General features: G+C 33.3%; 2 protein-coding genes across 5 annotated transcripts in view; one reads left to right on the top strand and one right to left on the bottom strand.

The window, feature by feature from the left end:
* The window catches only part of LOC127878921 (von Willebrand factor A domain-containing protein 5A-like), a 46,556-nt gene extending 36,077 nt beyond the window's left edge, over window positions 1-10,479 (top strand). For all 3 annotated transcript variants that reach the window (XM_052425481.1, XM_052425482.1, XM_052425480.1), the window contains 4 exons: window positions 4,115-4,199; window positions 8,366-8,434; window positions 8,718-8,854; window positions 9,504-10,479. In XM_052425481.1, the coding sequence (XP_052281441.1) occupies window positions 4,115-4,199; window positions 8,366-8,434; window positions 8,718-8,854; window positions 9,504-9,683 (471 nt within the window). In that variant the 3' untranslated portion in view covers window positions 9,684-10,479. The remainder of the gene's footprint in view (window positions 1-4,114; window positions 4,200-8,365; window positions 8,435-8,717; window positions 8,855-9,503) is intronic.
* A 2,426-nt stretch (window positions 10,480-12,905) lies between these two features.
* Window positions 12,906-19,914, bottom strand: part of LOC127878920 (von Willebrand factor A domain-containing protein 5A-like) — a 91,489-nt gene continuing 84,480 nt past the window's right edge. For both annotated transcript variants that reach the window (XM_052425477.1, XM_052425479.1), the window contains exon 21: window positions 12,906-19,054. In XM_052425477.1, the coding sequence (XP_052281437.1) occupies window positions 18,875-19,054 (180 nt within the window). In that variant the 3' untranslated portion in view covers window positions 12,906-18,874. The remainder of the gene's footprint in view (window positions 19,055-19,914) is intronic.

Genomic DNA, 19,914 nt, shown 5'->3' with positions numbered 1-19,914 from the left:
TTGAAGGTACTAGATCTGGTTCCACAATCATGTCTATTCAGTCCGTATCATTTGGTTCCCCAATCATGTCTATTCAGTCCGTATCATTTGAGGGTACTAGATCTGGTTCCCCAATCATGTCTATTCAGTCCGTATTGTTTGGTTCCCCAATCATGTCAATTTCTGTCTGTATTGTTTGGTTCCCCAATCATGTCTATTCAGTCCGAATCGTTTGAGGGTAAAAGATGCATAAGTTGGAATAAGGATAAGTAGGATAAGCATGTGGAGTGGAATTCAATATGTTAATATTCAGGGCTTCCCTTGCTCCAAATTGTCATGGCCAAAAGTTAACTTACTTTTTATGTTGCACAATTTTGATTATTTGTTTTTAATGGGTATTTATTAGGGATGCAAGAGGTTAACCGGTTAACCTACCGAAATGACCAATTAACCAGTTACATTTTCGGGAAAAGGTTAACAGGAAAAAAAATTAGTATGCTATTTTCTTGGAATATTTTTTTCTCTATAATACAATTTGTACGATTTTACGTTTTGCATGCGACATACTGCCAATTTGCGCTGGCGACTAGTATGAACAACATGCCGCACCATCGACAGTAGTAAATAACGTGTCAACAAACATTGCAATAAAGCAATAAATCAGTACCTTTGTGGCTACAAACAGGGGGTATGTTTTGATAATTGGCACTGTTGTTTTGTTTAACTCGCGAACATTTAACTAGCGAACTGCGGGGAGTAGGGGCTTTTGACACGTTTATCGAACTCTCGATAAAATTCAGGTGAGACATTGGATGGCTTATTTTTATGTTTTGTTAACCAATATCCAGCACTGTTTGCCCGCAAATAAAGTATTTATAAGTAACAGTTTAATCAATTATAGCATTTTTAATTAAAATCTTGTCGAGTTAACGTCATATTTGTTCTATCAGAAATTAAAATAATTGTCAGTAATTTTCGTCATCCACGATGCCACCACTACCGTCTGAGGCAAGTTTTATTATGCCCCCCTTCGAAGAAGAGGGGGTAGGGGGTATATTGCTTTGCACATGTCGGTCGGTCTGTCGGTCCACCAGGTGGTTTCCGGATGATAACTCAAGAACGCTTGGGCCTAGGATCATGAAACTTCATAGGTACATTGATCATGACTCGCAGATGACCCCTATTGATTTTGAGGTCACTAGGTCAAAGGTCAAGGTCACGGTGACTCGAAATCGTAAAATGGTTTTTGAATGATAACTCAAGAATGCATACAGGGCACACTCTGAACAATATTACTGAAGCAACTGGTCTGTAATCCTAAATCTATAATTATCAGTCCAATGAAACATCATCCTTTTAGTAAAATACAGTGGATCAGTAAAAATATTATCAGAATATGAGATTTTTTGTATATTTTGTATATTAAATATTGTATTAATGTTTAATTTTGTTGATTAATATAAATATAAGCAGGACAGGGGAGGTAATACACTATTATATCTTTGTTATATACAGGGGAAACAAATGCAATAAGTTTAAATTTATTGTTACTGCATTTGCCTCCCTTGTAATATATTTAAATTTTACCAAATGCAAAGGCTAACTGCATTTTTGTAATGGATACTACTACTACTACTACTACTACTACTACTACTACTACTAATACTGCTGCTGCTGCTGCTGCTGCTGCTGCTACTGCAGCTGCTGCTGCTGCTGCTGCTGCTGCTACTACTACTACTACTACTACTACTACTGCTACTACTACTACTACTACTACTACTACTACTACTACTTATACTACTTCTACTACTACTACTACTACTACTCTACTACTGCTACTGCTACTGCTACTACTACTACTGCTATTACTACTTCTACTGCTACTACTACTACTACTACTACTACTGCTGCTGCTGCTACTACTACTACTACTACTACTACTACTACTACTACTACTACTACTACTACTACTACTACTACTACTACTACTACTACTATTATTTACTACATAGCCTTGCATCATGCATAGATTAGTGTACAAGTAGTACTGCTTTGTACGTTGTTAAATATTATATGTTAAAGAATAAAAGAAACATTAAATGGGTGGATTTGGTCAGCTGTATCGGGAGGAGGAGGCTGAATATGTCCTGAAATAAGTCAGTGAAAACCAAGATTTGGTCAGGGACAAGTCAGTGAAAAGTCAGGGAATTTTATTTCATCAGGTGGGTGGCAACCCAGATAAACTACATAGCAACTTCATATTTTGCTTACTGGGGGGCATTGTATTTCTCAAAGAAATCTTGTTTAAGATAGCAAATGATTAAACTAATTTAATAAGTAAACATTAAAAATAAATTTAAAACGGAATAAACCAAGAAACACACCATTTTTTAGCAATACGACGCGAAAGGTAATGTAAGCGACACAACCAAAAATAAGCTAATGACACGTAAAAATGAACATTGTGTAATTCTTTAATTTTTTACTAATATTCTTTTCGCAGGAAAAATAAATACAATATATAGCAAACATTTACAAAATTATTAAAAATAAATGTAACAATACATTTTATTAAGAAACAGACATGTTATCAACGAAAGCGATCTCAAATTACTTTCGTTTCTATAGAGAGTACCGGTACGAGCGGTATTACATTGTTTACGTATACTTCAACATTTTAAATACAGAAGGTGTTTCGGTTAACCGGTTACTAACTGGTTACAGCAAAAGGTTTACGAGTTAATGATTTTGGTAACCTCTTGCATCCCTAGTATTTACTATTTATGAAGGAAACATTGTAGCCAAATGGATTTTACTTCTTCAATATTATTCAAAGAAAGAATATTTTCTGGAACCACATATCTTTGCAATAATCACAAGTTTGTTATAGTATGTGGCACAATTAAATATTTGGTGGTAGCACTCAGTCAAACCTTAAAGATATCATTCTTCATGTTTTTTTGTTTCAGGGTGGACCACCAAGTTAATATATATCTTAATGTATTACATAATTTGTTTAGTGTGTTCGATTTCTATGTCCTTTATCTGATCTCTTAAAACAAACATTTAAATTACCAAAGAATGTTAATCTATTGCTAATGTGTTTGTTGTCCATCCGTTTGTACACCACAGTGGAAATGCATTTGTTTATAATTTTATGGATGAAACAAAAAATGAGCACAAATATAAGCCATAATAAGACACTATATTAAGTATAAAGCTCTGCATACTACAATGGTCAAAGTGAAACCAAGAGGGCAAAGGTCAAAAATGAAAGCAGTAATGGAATGTGAGGGCATCTGTGTCATGGACATATGTCTTGTTTTTCACATGTGTTTGATAACATTTTGGGCTGTGTAATTGACACATTTTCATGATTAACTAATCATGGACGTTATTTTGGTGAAATGTTATCATGAACATTAATGACATCACATCTGGTCAGAAATTTTAGTCTTTAAGTTTACGTTTTTTTGGTAAATTTGGTAATTTTGATTTGTTTGAAAGCATGTAATACTTCTGGGGCTTTATGTTAATCATGGTATGCATTTGACCACAGGTTGACCACAGGTCACAAGGCCATGATATGGTTACCCAATCATGTCTGTTCAATCCGAATCGTTTGAGGGTTCTAGATGCATAAGTTGGTATTTAGAGGATTAGCATGTATTTGAGAGGAAATCTATAAAATGTTAATATTTAGGGCTTCCCTTGCTCAAAATTGTCTCGGCCAAACTTTCACTCACTTTTTAAGTTGCACAATGGAATTATTTCGGTTCTTTTATTGGTATTGATGAAAAAAACGTTGTTGCCAGAAGGAATTTTCTTCTGCAATATAAAACAATGTGTAACTATTTTCTAATTATGCAAATGGCAGAGTATGCCCTTACATCAAAATGTATGGAGTTTTCGTTTCAATTGTGGAATATAGCTGTCAAACTTAAACAAGAAATTATTGCCTACAGTACAGCCCAAGATGCATATCAGTAATTTATCTCAGATGCTGATTTCTTCTCATTCTTACAATACTATATTGCAGTATAATTATATTAATTATTGCATAACTGTATTCAGAAACTATGGACATACATTTCTTGTTAAGTTGTATGATTGTTTGAACGTCTATCCAAAACAGTCAAAACAGAAGAAATCTTCTTCACCCTTGAAGGGGCTCGGCTGTGGTTTGTTGAAAAGGTCAAAGAAACAAGCATCTTCATCAGGTAAACATTTTTACGTTTTATTCACAAATTAGAAAGAAAAACATGATGCTTTATAAACGTTCAGTTTAAGTGGCATGAACACATTTTTCAAAATCATAACTTTGTTCAACACATTTTTCATTTACAAATGCTATATTCTGATGTCATCAAAATTACATTGTAATTGAAAACATATTTGCACTAACATGATTGTGTTGCAAAGAAGTGTGGCCTTGAAGCAAAGCTGTGAGAGAGAGGTCAATGCTGTCGCAGGGTTGTTCTGCTATTTTTGCATGGGTTGACTAGAAGTGTGGTCCAAATTAAAGGAATAAACAGTGTCTATGGTGGTTGAAAGTTTTTAGCCACGATTTTTACCATTTTGTTATAGCATTTTCGGGTATCTTATTTTGAAATAAAAAGAATACATAAACCATAATTAGGACAAATAATTGTTTTGTATCAATTAACTATTTTATGATCCTCCGCCAAAGGCTGAGGGATCTACTATTGTCGTTGTCTGTCGATCAGTCTGTCTGTCACACAACTTTTAAGGACTATATCTCAGAAACTACGTTAGATATCTTATATGGCTATAGTAAAACCTTGTTAATACTCTAAAAGTCACATTGGTTTACCAGTCTTTATTGACATTGGTCAGAACATTTTTAGCTCATCTATTTTTTGAAAAAAAAATTGAGCTATTGTCATCACCTTGGCATCGGCGTCTGTGTCGGCGTCCGGTTAAGTTTTGTGTTTAGGTCCACTTTTCTCATAAAAGTATCAAAGCTATTGCATTCAAACTTGGTAAACTTACTTACTATCATGAGGGGACTAGGCAGGCAAAGTAAGATAACTCTGGCATGCATTTTGACAGAATTATGTGCCCTTTTTATACTTAGAAAATTGAAAATTTGGTTAAGCTTTGTGTTTAGGTCCACTTTATTCCTAACGTATCAAAGCTATTGCTTTCATACTTGGGACACTTACTAACTATCATAAGGGGACTGTGCAGGCAAAGTTATGTAACTCTGACTGGCATTTTGACAGAATTATGGCCCCTTAATACTTAGAAAATTGAAAATTTCGTAAAGTTTTGTGTTTTTGGTCCATTTTACTCCATAAGTATCATAGCTATTGCTTTCAGACTTGGAACACTCGCAAACTATCATACGGGGGCTGTACAGGACAAGTTGCATAACTCTGGTTGTCATTTTGACGGAATTATGACCCTTTTTTGACATAGTAACTTTGAATATATAGTTAAATTTTGTGTTAACATCCACTTTACTTCTAAAGTATCAAGGCTATTGCTTTCAAACTTCAAATACTTTCATACTATCATAAGGGTACTGTATATGGCAAGTTGAATTTTACCTTGACCTTTGAATGACCTTGACTCTCAATGTCAAATAACTAAATTTTGCTAAAATTGCCATGACTTCTTTATTTATGATCAGATTTGATTGATACTTTGACAAAACAACTCTTACCTGACATACTACAATAGACTCCACCCAAACCATCCCCCATGCCTCCCCCCCCCCCCCCCGAATTCCCCCCCCCCCCAAAAAGTAATTTTTTTTTCATTTTTTTTTGTTTAAAAGATCATCTTATAAATGACCATACCCTCACACTAAACCCCCCAGCCCCCCCCCCCCCCCAAAAAAAAAATAATATTTTTTTGAAACATGGTTGAAAAACAAAACTATCTATTTTTATTATTTTATTTTTGAAAAACTGTCCAACTATCCCACCCAAGAATCCTCCCCCCCCCCCCCCCCCCAAAAAAAAAAAATAATTTGTTTTTGCATTTTTTATATTTTTTTTTGGAAGATAATGTAATTAATGACCACACCCCAACACTATACACCCCTCTCCACCCCACCCCTCCATCTTTTTTTATTGAAGTATTGAGATAGGTCCCTTCACCTTTAAAAAGATAAAAAGATACCTTTATATTTTGGATAAGTTCGAAAATGGTCACAGTCTGTTTAAAAGCATGGCCGCCAGGGGGCGGGGCATTTTTATTTGGCTATAGTTTAACCTTGTTAACACTCCAAAAGTTACATTTTTATTTCAATCTTACATTAATCTTGGTCAGAACATTTGTTCTAATAACATCTTTGGCTGCACAGAACAGGTAAATTCCTTTGTATCTCAGATGAGCGCCTTTTTGGCCTTTTGGAGTAACTTTTCAGGGCTATATATCAGATACCATGCAATACTTCAACATGAAACTTCATGGGTGTATTGATATTAGTGAGAATTGCTATGCTTAAGAACCATAACCCTTCTCTTTCTTAAATAAGAGTTATTGCCCTTTGTTGTTTGTGTATGATGAATTTTTCAGATATGACACATTTCAATATGAAACTTCGTGGGTGTGTACAAAACAATGGGAAGAAGTTCCATTCTAAAGAACCATTACACTACACTTTCTTAACTAATAGTTATTGCCCTATGTTTTTTTTATGATGTCATTTTTCAAGGCTAAATCTCAGATACACTTCAAAATTTCAATATGAAACTGCATGGGTGTATAGATATCAATGAGCAGAATTACAATGCATAAAAACAATTAACCTACACTTCATTATTTTTTATGATTATGCCGTATATCAAGGGATTTGCATCCATCCATAAACAAAATTTATTCAACAAATTTGGTTGCTGTTTCTACTTTTAGTTGAATGCTTGTCAAATCGTGCAGGTTTTATGTATAAATCGTATTACCACCAGCACATTGGCTGATGTTGATGGGTTTGTGAATTGTTATGTATAGGCCATTGGTAACTTGTCTCTAGTAAGAACTTATAATTGATTGTAACAAGGATTAATATTCATTTAATGTTTTAGGAGTTAAGTTATTCCTATTTAGAAGAAAGCATTATTACAAGTAAACTATTAGGTACATCTGACTATTAACATGTGTTCATTGCATGCAGGAATTGGCATCTTATAAGCCCTTAAAGGAAGCAACTCCTTATGAAAAACTTGCTGCATTGACCCTTCAAGTGCAATGGAGTGCATACAAAGAGGTCAGGAGTTAATATATCTGACTTAATATACCAGAAGTTAGAAGGAAACATTCAAACAGTATCTGACAAGGCTGCAATTTAATAACAAGTGGCATATTCACATCATTTCCATATTACCTGTATGGGAAGTACAGTACTGTTTGAAGATCTGGCTGTTTAAGTGTTAAACAATCCTTTGCATGCGCATATGGTTTATAATCAGGATACCATTGATAGACATGCCAAATTACTGCTTGATTTCAAACCTGTTATTATGATGAAGAATTACTTCCCTATTGTAAATTAATTTTAATTTTAATCATAACAAAATATGATAGCTTCTGCATAATGTCAGCATAACTCAAAAAGAGCGGAATACAGCCCCTGTTTTTTCAAATGGTATTTCAAAGTGCGGAAGCAAACGTCAATACTACAAACTACATGTATTCACATGTTGCCCATTAACTGTTGAATTCACGAAGGTGACCTTGCTCTAAAGGGTCATGTTTTTTAATTCCAGGCCTGTTCACCTTTCACAAATCTAAAATGGATACCGTGGACTATTTTCCATAATTAGATCACCAGTCCCATTACTGGGAAACAAGTTGGAGACAAGGGCTTTTAGTGTCATTTCATTCATAAGTTAGTTTCATTTTATGTTTGATCTCTAACTATCTCATTTCTTGATATTTTGCAATATCTTGCCTGAAATCTTCTACATCATGCCTTCATGTGTCACATGCCAATCTCACTATGTACCTTCAAGGTCACATTAAGTGGGCCCACTGGACTAAATTAAATAATGATGTATTACAGTGTCAATTATAGGACATTATAGTATAATGCAGCCGGATTTCACCATTGTGACATGATATTTATTGAGGAATTGTATAGTTCTACCTATAATATATATGGAATGCTTGTTTAATTAACTTAATATGGTATCAACATTCATCCTTATTGCACTTTTGATATTTACCGTTTATGCAATGCCCAAAAAGTTTGCCATTGAAAGAAAAGGTCGAATATAATTTTGTAGTTGTCAGTTGGTTTGTCTGTCCATCATAACATTTTCCTGAAACAAGTCTGCACTCACACCCACAAACATTGGGTTTTCATCTCTGCATTAACCAAATGTTGATTTTGTACAATTTTGATTTATGTTTCCAGCACCAATGGAGGACAGTGATGAATCACTGGATGCAGTCATGGCGGATGAGACGTCCTCCAATTCAAAAGGTACCTAGACTTTCAATTATATGATTCTCTATATTTATTTTTAGCCCTTTGGTTGAACGAGTATTATTTTACCATAGTAAACAAATGATTGATTATGCTTTTCAACACTGAGCAAAACCAAGCTAGGTCAAACTGTATTTGTTGGTGTGTAGACAACACACAAGTCCGACAAAATATAGCTTGTTTTAATTTATAATCGGGTTATATGTTAATAGGTAGACAGCTCATTAAGCCAGTACAAACAGTCCTGGTTTGATTATCCTTGAAGCTAGTTGTTTTCTAGTTGCTGTTGGATCTGATCAAATGATGCTGGAAGTGATAACGTTGCAAGAGTTGGCTGGCAACTGGACAGTCTCTTCCCGGCTCACTGGGTTTCTTAAGATCAGTAATGAGCAACTTAAGTCTAAGGAGATTGTTGCTGTAAGTCTTTTTTATATACCTTTAAATTGAATCATAGTCACTATGATTCTAAACAAGTGTTTCAAATGGAAATGTACAGCAAGCATTACATTATTAAAAAAGGACATACTCAATAATGATTAAAAGATTATGCATTAAAGGCCAAGTTTCACATAGTTTACGGGCTACTTAAGTTTGAAGAGTAATTGAAACATGAATGAGCCATTTCCAGATGGCTACAATGCATGTTTCACATCACACAATACTGAATGTTTTTGTTTGACAACTAGCAATTGGTTATACAAATAAGTTACATCTATATAATTAATTGACAATTTTAACGACTTAAGTGTTCTCAACAATGCCCTTAAAAGGCTTGTTCACCAAATAATTGTACGACTTCTGTCTAAGAATGAAGAAAATTCTTTAAATTGGAATATGGGAGAATTGCTTAAATGTTAAGTCAAATCGGTATTAACCACATCTACATAATTCTATACAGAGAAATTTGTGTTAATGACATTTTCACCAATGGAAGCCTGAATCTATTTAAAAGCTGAACCTATTTTTCTTGGTTCAAAGTTTATTCTTTATTCTTTCGTCTAAGAATTCTTTGATGAATACGGGCCCTTGTGAGACTTGGTGTATTGGCTGTGTTATGTGTTCTCAGGACGGCACAGTTCTGGTAACGCTGGCCGTGATTGCCTGGCTCAGGAAGCACTACGGGCACCGTCAGGATGAGTGGGAGATGATTGAGACCAAGGCAGTCATGTGGCTCGGCCAGCAGGGCCTGCAGAGACCAGTCGAGGAGCTGATAAAGCTGGTCACAGAAAAAATGCTGACTGCTTGAAATCAGAGAAAGAACAATAATGTCATACAAAAGCTCTAATGTAACATGTACGGATTGATTGAAAAGCTAATCACTCTGGTTGGACAGTAACTTGTTTGCAATTATGTACACATATGTACATTTGGAGTTAAAATACTTAGTAGGAGTAGTACTAGTACTGGATGTTGTAACTGAATATTGGAATAATAATTTAAACTATACAATAAAAACTGTATTTGTATTAGGGAGTTAATATTTTTCATGTATTTCTGTCCTTAAGCTGTACTTATTGATTGTTATTTTCTAAAAAATTATATTTGATTGTACTTTGGTAAAGGGTACTTGCTATCATGCATCTTTTTACGGCCATTGACCTCTGACATATTGGCATGCAGGGGGTATATCAGACATACAAGTGACGGTTCTAGTGTATTCTGATGTTATAAAATAATAGCAACAATTATTTATTGTTTAATTTTAAATCCTAAAGACCGTAAGGGACGAATATGTCAAGCATATTCTATGAACAATGTAAGTTTATCAGCACATATGTTACTCCCAACTAGCTTGTCAAATGTGTTAGTTATAGTTATTGAGAAGCATAATATTATTATATATTCACTAACCGAATTGTGTTGTTTTATCACTTTTGAAACCTGTATGATTTTGTACTGTTATTTTTATTTTATATACAAATTGTTATTTCTAACATTCAACTTTAATGTGATGAATTTTATTGTCTTTATACTCGTGTTTTATTTACTTTATTATTTGTAATAAATTCACAATTTACTGTTAATGCATTTATACAAATGTATCTATTTTGTTGGTTGTTCTTAAATTTTCGGCAATCATGTGTTCAATAATTTTAGAAATTTATTTGAAATGTGTGTGATAGTGACTTATGATTATATTGATGACATCACTATGTTTCAAGAAACGAAATGTAATTGAAAAAATTGAAAATCTTAGCAATCTTTTCCTGTTCATTTAAAGCATTTAAACAAGTTCAGTTTGGAGATTAGCTTTGATAAATCCAATGGAACATGTAAAATAACGGCAGATGATTACCTGAAGAAGGATATCCACTCAATATTTAACTAAGTTTGAATCAGATGTGAGAATCGCACGTACCAACCACTGCGCTAACCGGGCAGTCCTATGGCCCGGCGCATGTGATTTTGGTAGGTGGGCACATTTGAATTACTTTCAGTAAGAATTAAATAGCTGGAAATTTCAGCTATAATTCGAAATGCTTCCCAACTTTCGTGAGTCTAGTAAGGTAATAAGATAGGAGTGCTCGGGCACATTCCGGGTCCACACATAATGTAGTATCTGGCACGGAGGACATTATAATCTCCCAAATACACACGCATAGATACAAGCATTACAGATTATTTTTGATGACTGTGGCATAAGCTCTGTCAGAAAAAAACAAATGCGTCCATGTACCAAAACAAGAACTGTCAGAGGACAGCGCGCTCGACTATTCGAGTGCTTGACAGTATAACGTAAGCCATCATGGGGAAATTGTTTAAAGTCAACAATTTATTAGACGATCTTTCAAAAATAGAAAAAGGAAAAAAAAAATTTTTTTTTTGGGGGGGGGGGGGTTGAGAGGGGGTATAATGTGGGGTGTGGTCATTTATTAGACGATCTTTCAAAAATAAAAAAGGAAAAAAAAATTGGGGGGTAGGGGGGGGGGGGGTGAGAGGGGGAAATAATGTGGGGTGTGGTAATTTATTAGATGATGTTTAAAAAAATATTTATTTTTTTTTGGGGGGGGGGGGTAGGGGGGGGGGGGGGGTGAGAGGAGGGTATAATGTGGGGTGTGGTAATTTATTAGATGATATTTTTTGTGGGGGGGGGGGAGGTTGGGGGGGGGGAAGGGATTCTGGGTAGGGGCGTGGGGTATAGTTTGGCTGGAATCCATTGTGGTATTCAGGTAAGTGTTGTTTTGTCAAAGTAATAATAAAATGTGATCATAAATAAAGAAGTTATGGCAATTTAAGCAAAATGTTCAATTATCTAAGTGTAAAAGGAGCCATAATTATGTCAAAATGCTTGATGCAGTGGTCTGCTCTTGTTTATAGGTTGGGGTCATGTTGGTAAACAAGTATGCAACATATAATAGCAATATGTCAAAGGATATAGGAAATATTTGGGGTAGTACGCAAACTTTAACATAGATTTATCAATAATATGCATATTCTCAGTATAAAAGGGGCAATACTTATGACAAAATGCTTGATAGAGTTGTCTGCTCTTGTTTATAGGTCGGGGTGATGTTGGTAAACAAGGATGCAAAATATGAAAACAATATGTCAAGGGACAATGAAAATAAATTTGGTAATACGAAAACTTTAACATTTGCTGCATATTCTAAGTGGAAAAGGGGCCGTAATTATGACAAAATGCTTGATAGAGTTGTCTGCTGTTGTTTATAGGTTGGGGTCATGTTGGTAACCAGTATGCACAATATGAAAGCAATATGTCAAGGGACAATGAAAATAATTGGTGTAGTACGAAAACTTTAACATTTTCACGCTAACGGAAACGGCACGGAAACGCCGACGCCGGGGTGAGTAGGATAGCTCCACTATATATATTTCATATATAATAGTCGAGCTAAAAACTAGTGGTAAAAATAAATCCAATTTAATGTGAAAAAATTTATACAAAAAAGGATAATCTTATATATTTCAATGTGAAAAACCTAAAAGCGAGATTAAACGATTTTGTCAAATATTTATGAATTTATATAAAATAAGTAAAAACTTATTATACATATATTTTTATATAAATTAAAATAAAAGTTAAGAAGAACATATGTTGAAAAATGCGAAATAAGCCAGATATTTAATTCTGAAATCGAAAATGTCTGTACAGTTGAATTCCCCAGCATGTATAGCATGCATGTACGATGTGAATCTAAATTTAGTTTTAGTGCAGATTCGTTCATACGACACGGAGACACAATTTTGTTTTTATGGATCATTTTAATTCCCTGCAACGATATCTATTAATACAACACACGAACACTATCTCCGATCCTCATAAAAAGACGAATGCTTCGGTTATTGTAGGAAAATATGTACAAAATATCTTCGTCACAATCGGCTCGGGGCGCTTATTTGTGTTTGCTGCCTTTTATGAAATTCGTCTTCAATGTATAATTTTTCTTGCCTATTTTGTGTTATTCTAATATATATTTATCAACATATTACAATTTAACACATATAGTTTCAAGTTCAAGTTTATTTGAATATAACATCCAGAAGGCCAAAAGCCAGATGTTGACAAATTAAGCGTACAGTGTTTACAGAGTAAATAATCATGATTATACAAAGTAATAATACGTACAATTGCAACAATACATATATTAATATTTTTTACATAAACTATGTCTTAATATAAAACAATACTCTCTACTTAACCAAATAACACAATTCATTCTTTGTACATGCTTGATAGTTATAGAACAATACGTGTACATGTACGCTGTAATTCAACTCGTTACATTTAGTTAACAGCAAACAAACATATTGTCGTATAGGACATTTATCAATAGGCACGATAATGTTAGATAACCTTCAATTACAAGATTATAATGACAAATGATCAAATACATTCAAAAACAGTTGTTTACAGTAAATTTTAAAGGTCCGTTTAACATGAACATATATCAACAGGGTACATATGTATTACTAGCCCTTACTATACATGATTTATAAATGTAACAGCATAATTTGTGCAGCAACGTTTTATTTTCAGTTGTTAGTAATTCAATAATTTTGATTACGTTAGGTCGATTTATGTAATAAAATGGTATATACTGGGATCTTAGTTCTGAATATATTCTACTACTCTAAAACAAAGTAAAATTCATCGTCTAATGTGTTACAAATATGACATATTCTTTCGCCTATAGGAACGGGAGGTTTGGCCCATCTACCGCTTTCTACATGCAATCTATGCGAAGAGCATCTCAGTTTAGAAAAACAAATTCGAAATTTTTTAATTGTTCACAAATCTAGATAAGGCTGTAATTTAAAAAAGGCAATGTTTTTATATAAATTGGCTCTGCTTGAGTTGCCCAGTCTCTCATTCCAGTTTTGAATAAAATTATCCGTTATTCTTTGTTTAACATTTGGGATGAACATCTTGTCATTTCCAACATCCTGAAACAACCATGCCTCGTAAAATCCTAAGTTACCAAGGAAGCCTTTAAGTAGTGAATACCAGTTGATTTTATTAGGATGAACATTACAGTCATTAACTAACATTAAGTAGACTTTTTTAGTAAACTTATTTTCTGATGTTCTAATTAACTTGATCCAATATTTAATAATGTAAACATATCTAGCAGATTGACAATTAAGACGACCAAGTTCGCCATATACAAAATCATTTTGCGTACATCGTTTTACACCAAGGATTTGTTAACAAAATTGCATGTGAACACGTTCAATAGACATACCTCTAGAAAAGCCCCAAACTTCACTGCCGTAGTTCGAAATTGGCATTATAAGTCTATCAAAAAGATTCAATCTGTGACTCACAGAAAGGTCAGTAAATTTATGTAAAGATTTATTCATTTTGAAAATTGCTTTTAATGCTTGTCCTGAAAGCGTAGTTTGTGCTTCCGAAAAGGAACCTCCAGGTGTAAAAACGATACCGAGATAATTAAACTTATTTTCAATAGCAACCCGTTGACCGTTATAGTAAACATGTTTAGAAGTTTGTCGCCCACCTTTTCTGACAATCATGATTTTTTTTTCAGTGTTTACAGTAAGTTTCCAGCGCTGACAATAATATTGAAGTACATCTAATCCTTTTTGTAATTCTTCTGCTGTGTTACCGAAAATAATCATATCATCAGCATAAAGTAAAAGGAACATTTTAAAAGTATTAACATCAATACCTTCTATTCCTTTAATGTAAAATTCTGACTCTAAGTCATTTAAATACATTGAAAATAAATAAAATCGGGGACAAACATTCACCCTGTCTCACTCCAAGCATGCATTCGTAACTATCACTTATTTCGTTACAATGTTTGACTTTGGACTTAATCGCATTATACATCGACCTCATGATATCAAGAATAGGACACGAATAACTTTATCAATTGATATCATAAATTATCCCTTACGACGTACCGGTAGTCAAATGCCTTAGTAAAATCTATAAACCATTATTTAAAATGTGAGATATGAGTCCATGTAAAACAAAAATATTATCAACTGTGCTCATTTGGGACCTGAATCCCGCCCGTGCTTCTATATATACATAGTAATTTTCTGCCCAACCAGATAATCTATTATTTAATATTTTGGTAAATAAATTTTATAGTGTGCTGAGAAGTGTAATACCTCGATAATCATTGACATCGTTAACACTGCCTTTCTTGTCTAAAGGAATCACGACACCATCTGACCATGCCGTAGGAAAATACCCTAACATAAATATTTTATTAAATAGCACGTGTAAATACGGCGTAAGTATACTTTTTCCGTGTATAAAAAATTCATTTAAATATAAATCAGTGCCTGCACTCTTGTTCGGGGGTATTTCGGAAATTGCCATGTTAATTTCTTGTATTGATATGGGAATATTTAATTCCTCAAACATAATATTAAACTCATTTGTTCATACCTTTCAACAAAGTGCACAACGTCTTCATCGGGTGAAAAAAAACATGCTATCTGGAAAGTTGATACTTTTAAAATAATTCGCAAATACATCCATGGTTATATTTGATGTTTGTAAACCAGCTGACTGTTTAAGCATTTTCCAATAAAACTTGGCATTTTTAAACCTGGCCTCTAGCAATTTTTTAGTTTGATTATTATCATATTTTAGTTTAGCTTGCTTAATACAATATTCAGTCCTACTGTTAATTAATAACGACCTATATCCATCTGTTTTATTTTTTCTATATAAATTTAAATGATTATAAAAGGTCGATCTTTTTCAGAGCATTCAAAAGTAAACCATTTATTGCTACGACTTGAACCCCCATAATTTGCATTTTGCATGTATATGTATGTGTATAATTTGTTTTGGATGTATATAAACATCGTATAATCTCGCTTTAAACTATTAAGGTTTTGTTTGCATTGGAAAACTATTTTGATACTGAACCCGATGTTTATTTGATTAATCTTTTAAAATTCAAATGTGTAACCATCCTCTTTCAATTGATGACTAAATACCGAAAGAAGTGAAAGAAATAGCACTTTATTTGACTTTATTTTGCCTTAATTAGAATAAATAAGTTCATGAAGTTTCATGAATATTTGAAAAAAAAATGAACTTAAGAGGGTTCACACATTATTTCTTAAATTGGAAGTACCAATCTATTTTTTTTACTTAAGGTGACCGAATTTTAAATTTGGTAAGAATATCAAAAAGACATATATTCTGACCAAGTTTCACGAAGGTTTGAGTTCATACGTTTTTTTTCCATAAATTAGCTTAGTGACCTAGTTTTGACCCAACATGCTCTAGTTTCTTATTAGACCGAATATCGTTGGGACAAATGTTCTAAAGAAAGTATAACGAAAGATTGGGCAATAAATTTGGCCTTTTGAGTTTTCACAAGCCTTTCCTTTAATTTTCTCTTGTGACCTTTTTGACACCACACCACACAATTTCGCAGGAATATCATAGGGACACATGTTTTTAATAAAGATTTATGAACATTTTGCACACAATATGGATTCTACAGTTTTCACATATTTGTTGATTAACCTGACTTACTAACAAAGTTACTACTCCACGTTACTTAGTATCGAACTCAACCGCGATATCATTTGGTAAATATTCTGACCAAAATTTTGAAATAAATGTGACCTTTCAACTGTCCACAAACCAAAAGGCATATCTTGAAAACACATGACCCAAAACAGGCCTTAAACAGAAAGCGATCACAAAAGCTCACCATGAGAACTTTGTGCACTGGCAGTCTGATAAAAAAGATACAACTAAAAAAACATGAAAAATGTCTATTAGTGAGTGCGCATATATAAGTAAATGTATAATAAATGCAAACAACTATTGTAAATTAGACATTTACGGGAACAAGAGTCAACATGCAAAAAAGTACGCCATTTAAAGGGTCTGGGTTACATTCATCTGTAAAGGATATATTGCACAAATGGTGACACAGAAAATAACGAAGACAACAAGAAACATGTCAGGTTTTCGACACCATACTTATAAATCTCATATAATTAACAGAAGTGTGCAATCTCTGAAAAGGTTTGCATGAAAGCTATATACACACACATTTTTTAATCAAGACATCCTTGCAACTTAAGAAATTAAAAACAAACTATTTTTCTTTCTATCTTTTGTGATAGTGACCTTGACCTCACTTGTCCCAAATACAACCCTGTGCTAGATCAGCAGAGAAAGCTACCTACACACAAGTTCAATGCAATACCTCTCACAAACTTAATTAATTGAGCCTAAAAAAGTATGTTTTAATTAACAAAGCCATTTTTTTATATAAAAGATGTTGACCCACAAGCCTCCCCCCCCCCCAAAAAAAAAAATAAAATTAATAATCACCATCTTCGTGTCCATGCAAGCTTGCTGTATACAAAAGTTAATTAAGATTGGTGAACCAAATGATTGTCGATTTTCTTTTTTTAACAACCATCAACTTTACACAACTTGTCCCAAATGCAATCCCAAGTCTCCATGTACGTCAACTAAATGCATAATTGTAATGCAATATCTCTATGCAAACTTATGTTATTGAGCAGACAAAGTTTTTCTATTTTTAACAACAGTGACACTGACCGTCAGGCGATCTCATTCTGGCTGGTAAGAGTACTTGGCTGAAAATATATGCCCTTAAAAATCATCACTAAGTTTAATGAAGATCTGATTCAAACTTAGTTAAATATTGAGTAGATATAGTTATCCTTGCAACCACCTGCCGTTATTTTACATGTTCCATTGGATTTATCAAAGCTAATCTCCAAACTGAATTTGTTTAAAATGCTTTAAATGAACAAGAAAACGTTGAACACATTTTCAAAGACATTTCGTTTCTTGAAACATATGTTACTGTCACACACATTTCAAATGAATTTCTAAAATTATTGAACACATGATTGCAGAAAAATAAAGAACAACCAACAAAAATAGATACATTTGTATATATGCATTAATAGTAAATTGTGAATTTATTACAAATAATAATGTAAATAAACGACGAGTATAAAGATAATAAATTTCATTATATTAAAGTTGAATGTTAGAAATAACAGTTTGTAAATAAAATAAAAATAACAGTACTAAACGTTACAGGTTTCAAAAGTAATTAAATGACACACTATGGTAAGTGAATATATAATATGCTGCTCAATAACTATAACTTACACATTTGATAAGCTAGTTGGGAGTAACATATCCGCTAACAAACTAACATTGTTCATAGAACAGAACAGACAGTTTATTAAGACTTATACACAAGTACATCGTCTTTAATGCATATAATTATAAATAAAGTATTGTCACGTATCAGTATACTATAGTAGGTAACCAAATCAATATTATTATGTATATATTTTAGTAAGTTAAATGAAATTTCATAACTAAATTCAATGAAATGACATTTCTAAAAAAAATACGTATAGAGAACAATAACGATTTTGACAAGGAGAAACATAATAATTTTAATAGAATATGCTTGACATATTCCCTTACGGCCTTTAGGATTTACCATTAAACAATACGGAATTGTTGCACATGTATTACGTTATAACATCAGAATACACTAGAACCGTCACTGGCATGTCTGAAATACACCTTGCATGCCAATATGTCAGAGGTCAATGGTCGTAAAAAGATGCATGATAGTAAGTACCCTTAACCAAATTACAATGAAAATATAAATTTTGAGAGAAAAACAATCAATAAGGACAACTTAAGGACAGAAATTCATGGAAAACATCAACTCCCTAATACAAATACAGTTTTTATCGTGATTTTTAAATAATTATTCCACTATTCAGTTACAACATCCAGTACTAGTACTACTTCTAAGTATTTTAACTCCAAATGTTGAATATTGAACATATGATGTGTCCATAATGGCCCACAATTTACTGTCCAACCCGAGTTGTAAGCTTCTCAATCAATCAGTAGAAGTTACATCATAACTTTTGTATGATATTGTTATTTTGTCTCTGATTTCAAGCAGTCAGCATTTTCTCTGTGACCAGCGTTATCAGCTCCTCGACTGGTCTCTGCAAGCCCTGCTGGCCGAGCCACATGACTGCTTTGGTCTCAATAATCTCCCACTCATCTTGACGGTGCCCGTAGTGCTTTCTGAGCCAGGCAATCACGGCCAGCGTTAACAGCACTGTGCCATCCTGAGAACACATCACACAGCCAATACGAAAAGTCTCACAAGGGCCCGTATTCATCAAAGAATTCTTAGACGAAAGAATAAAGAATGCACATTGAACGAAGAAAAATACGTTCAGCTTTTTAAAAAAATCAGGCTGCCATTGGTGAAAATGTCATTAACACTAAATTCTCTGTATAGAATTATGTAGACAGATGTGGTTAATACAAAGTTAACATTTAAGAAATTCTCGAATATTCCAATTTACAGAATATTCTTCATTCTTAAACTGTATAATTATAATTAAGTCGTATAATTATTTGGTGAATAAGGGCACTGCACAGTGCCATGCTGAGACCATAGAACACAGGTAATTACAAATTACAGAGGCCTCTGAAATGGAAGTACCATTAATTGATCTTGGTTTAATAAAGGAACCCAAATACAAGAGAAACACATTTTAACGATGAACCATTTGTAGAACATCAACAGAAAAAGTATTTTAGCTAATATGAAATCACAATATCCAGGGTTTGCTACTAAACACTTAAGTCGTTTAAATTGTCAATTTATTATACAGATGCAGCACATTTGTATAGCCAATTGATACTTATCAAACAAAAACATTCAGTATTTTGTGATGTGAAACATGCATTGTAGCCATCTGGAAATAGCTCATTCATGTTTCAATTACTCTTCAAACTTGAGTAGCCCGTAAACCATGTAATCTTGGGTTAAGCAGCCCGTTAACAATGTAAAACTTGGCCTGTAATGTATAATCTTTTATTCATTATTAGTAATTTAAACAATTAAAATATGTCCCTATCTAATAATGTAATGGTTGCTGTACATTTCCATTTGAAACACTTGTTTAGAATCATAGTG

This window comes from Dreissena polymorpha, chromosome 4, assembly GCF_020536995.1.
Source record: "Dreissena polymorpha isolate Duluth1 chromosome 4, UMN_Dpol_1.0, whole genome shotgun sequence".
In the NCBI taxonomy this organism is placed as follows: domain Eukaryota; kingdom Metazoa; phylum Mollusca; class Bivalvia; order Myida; family Dreissenidae; genus Dreissena; species Dreissena polymorpha.
The sequence above is the reverse complement of the archived record's forward strand: the minus strand, read 5'-3'. Positions and strand labels throughout refer to the sequence as shown.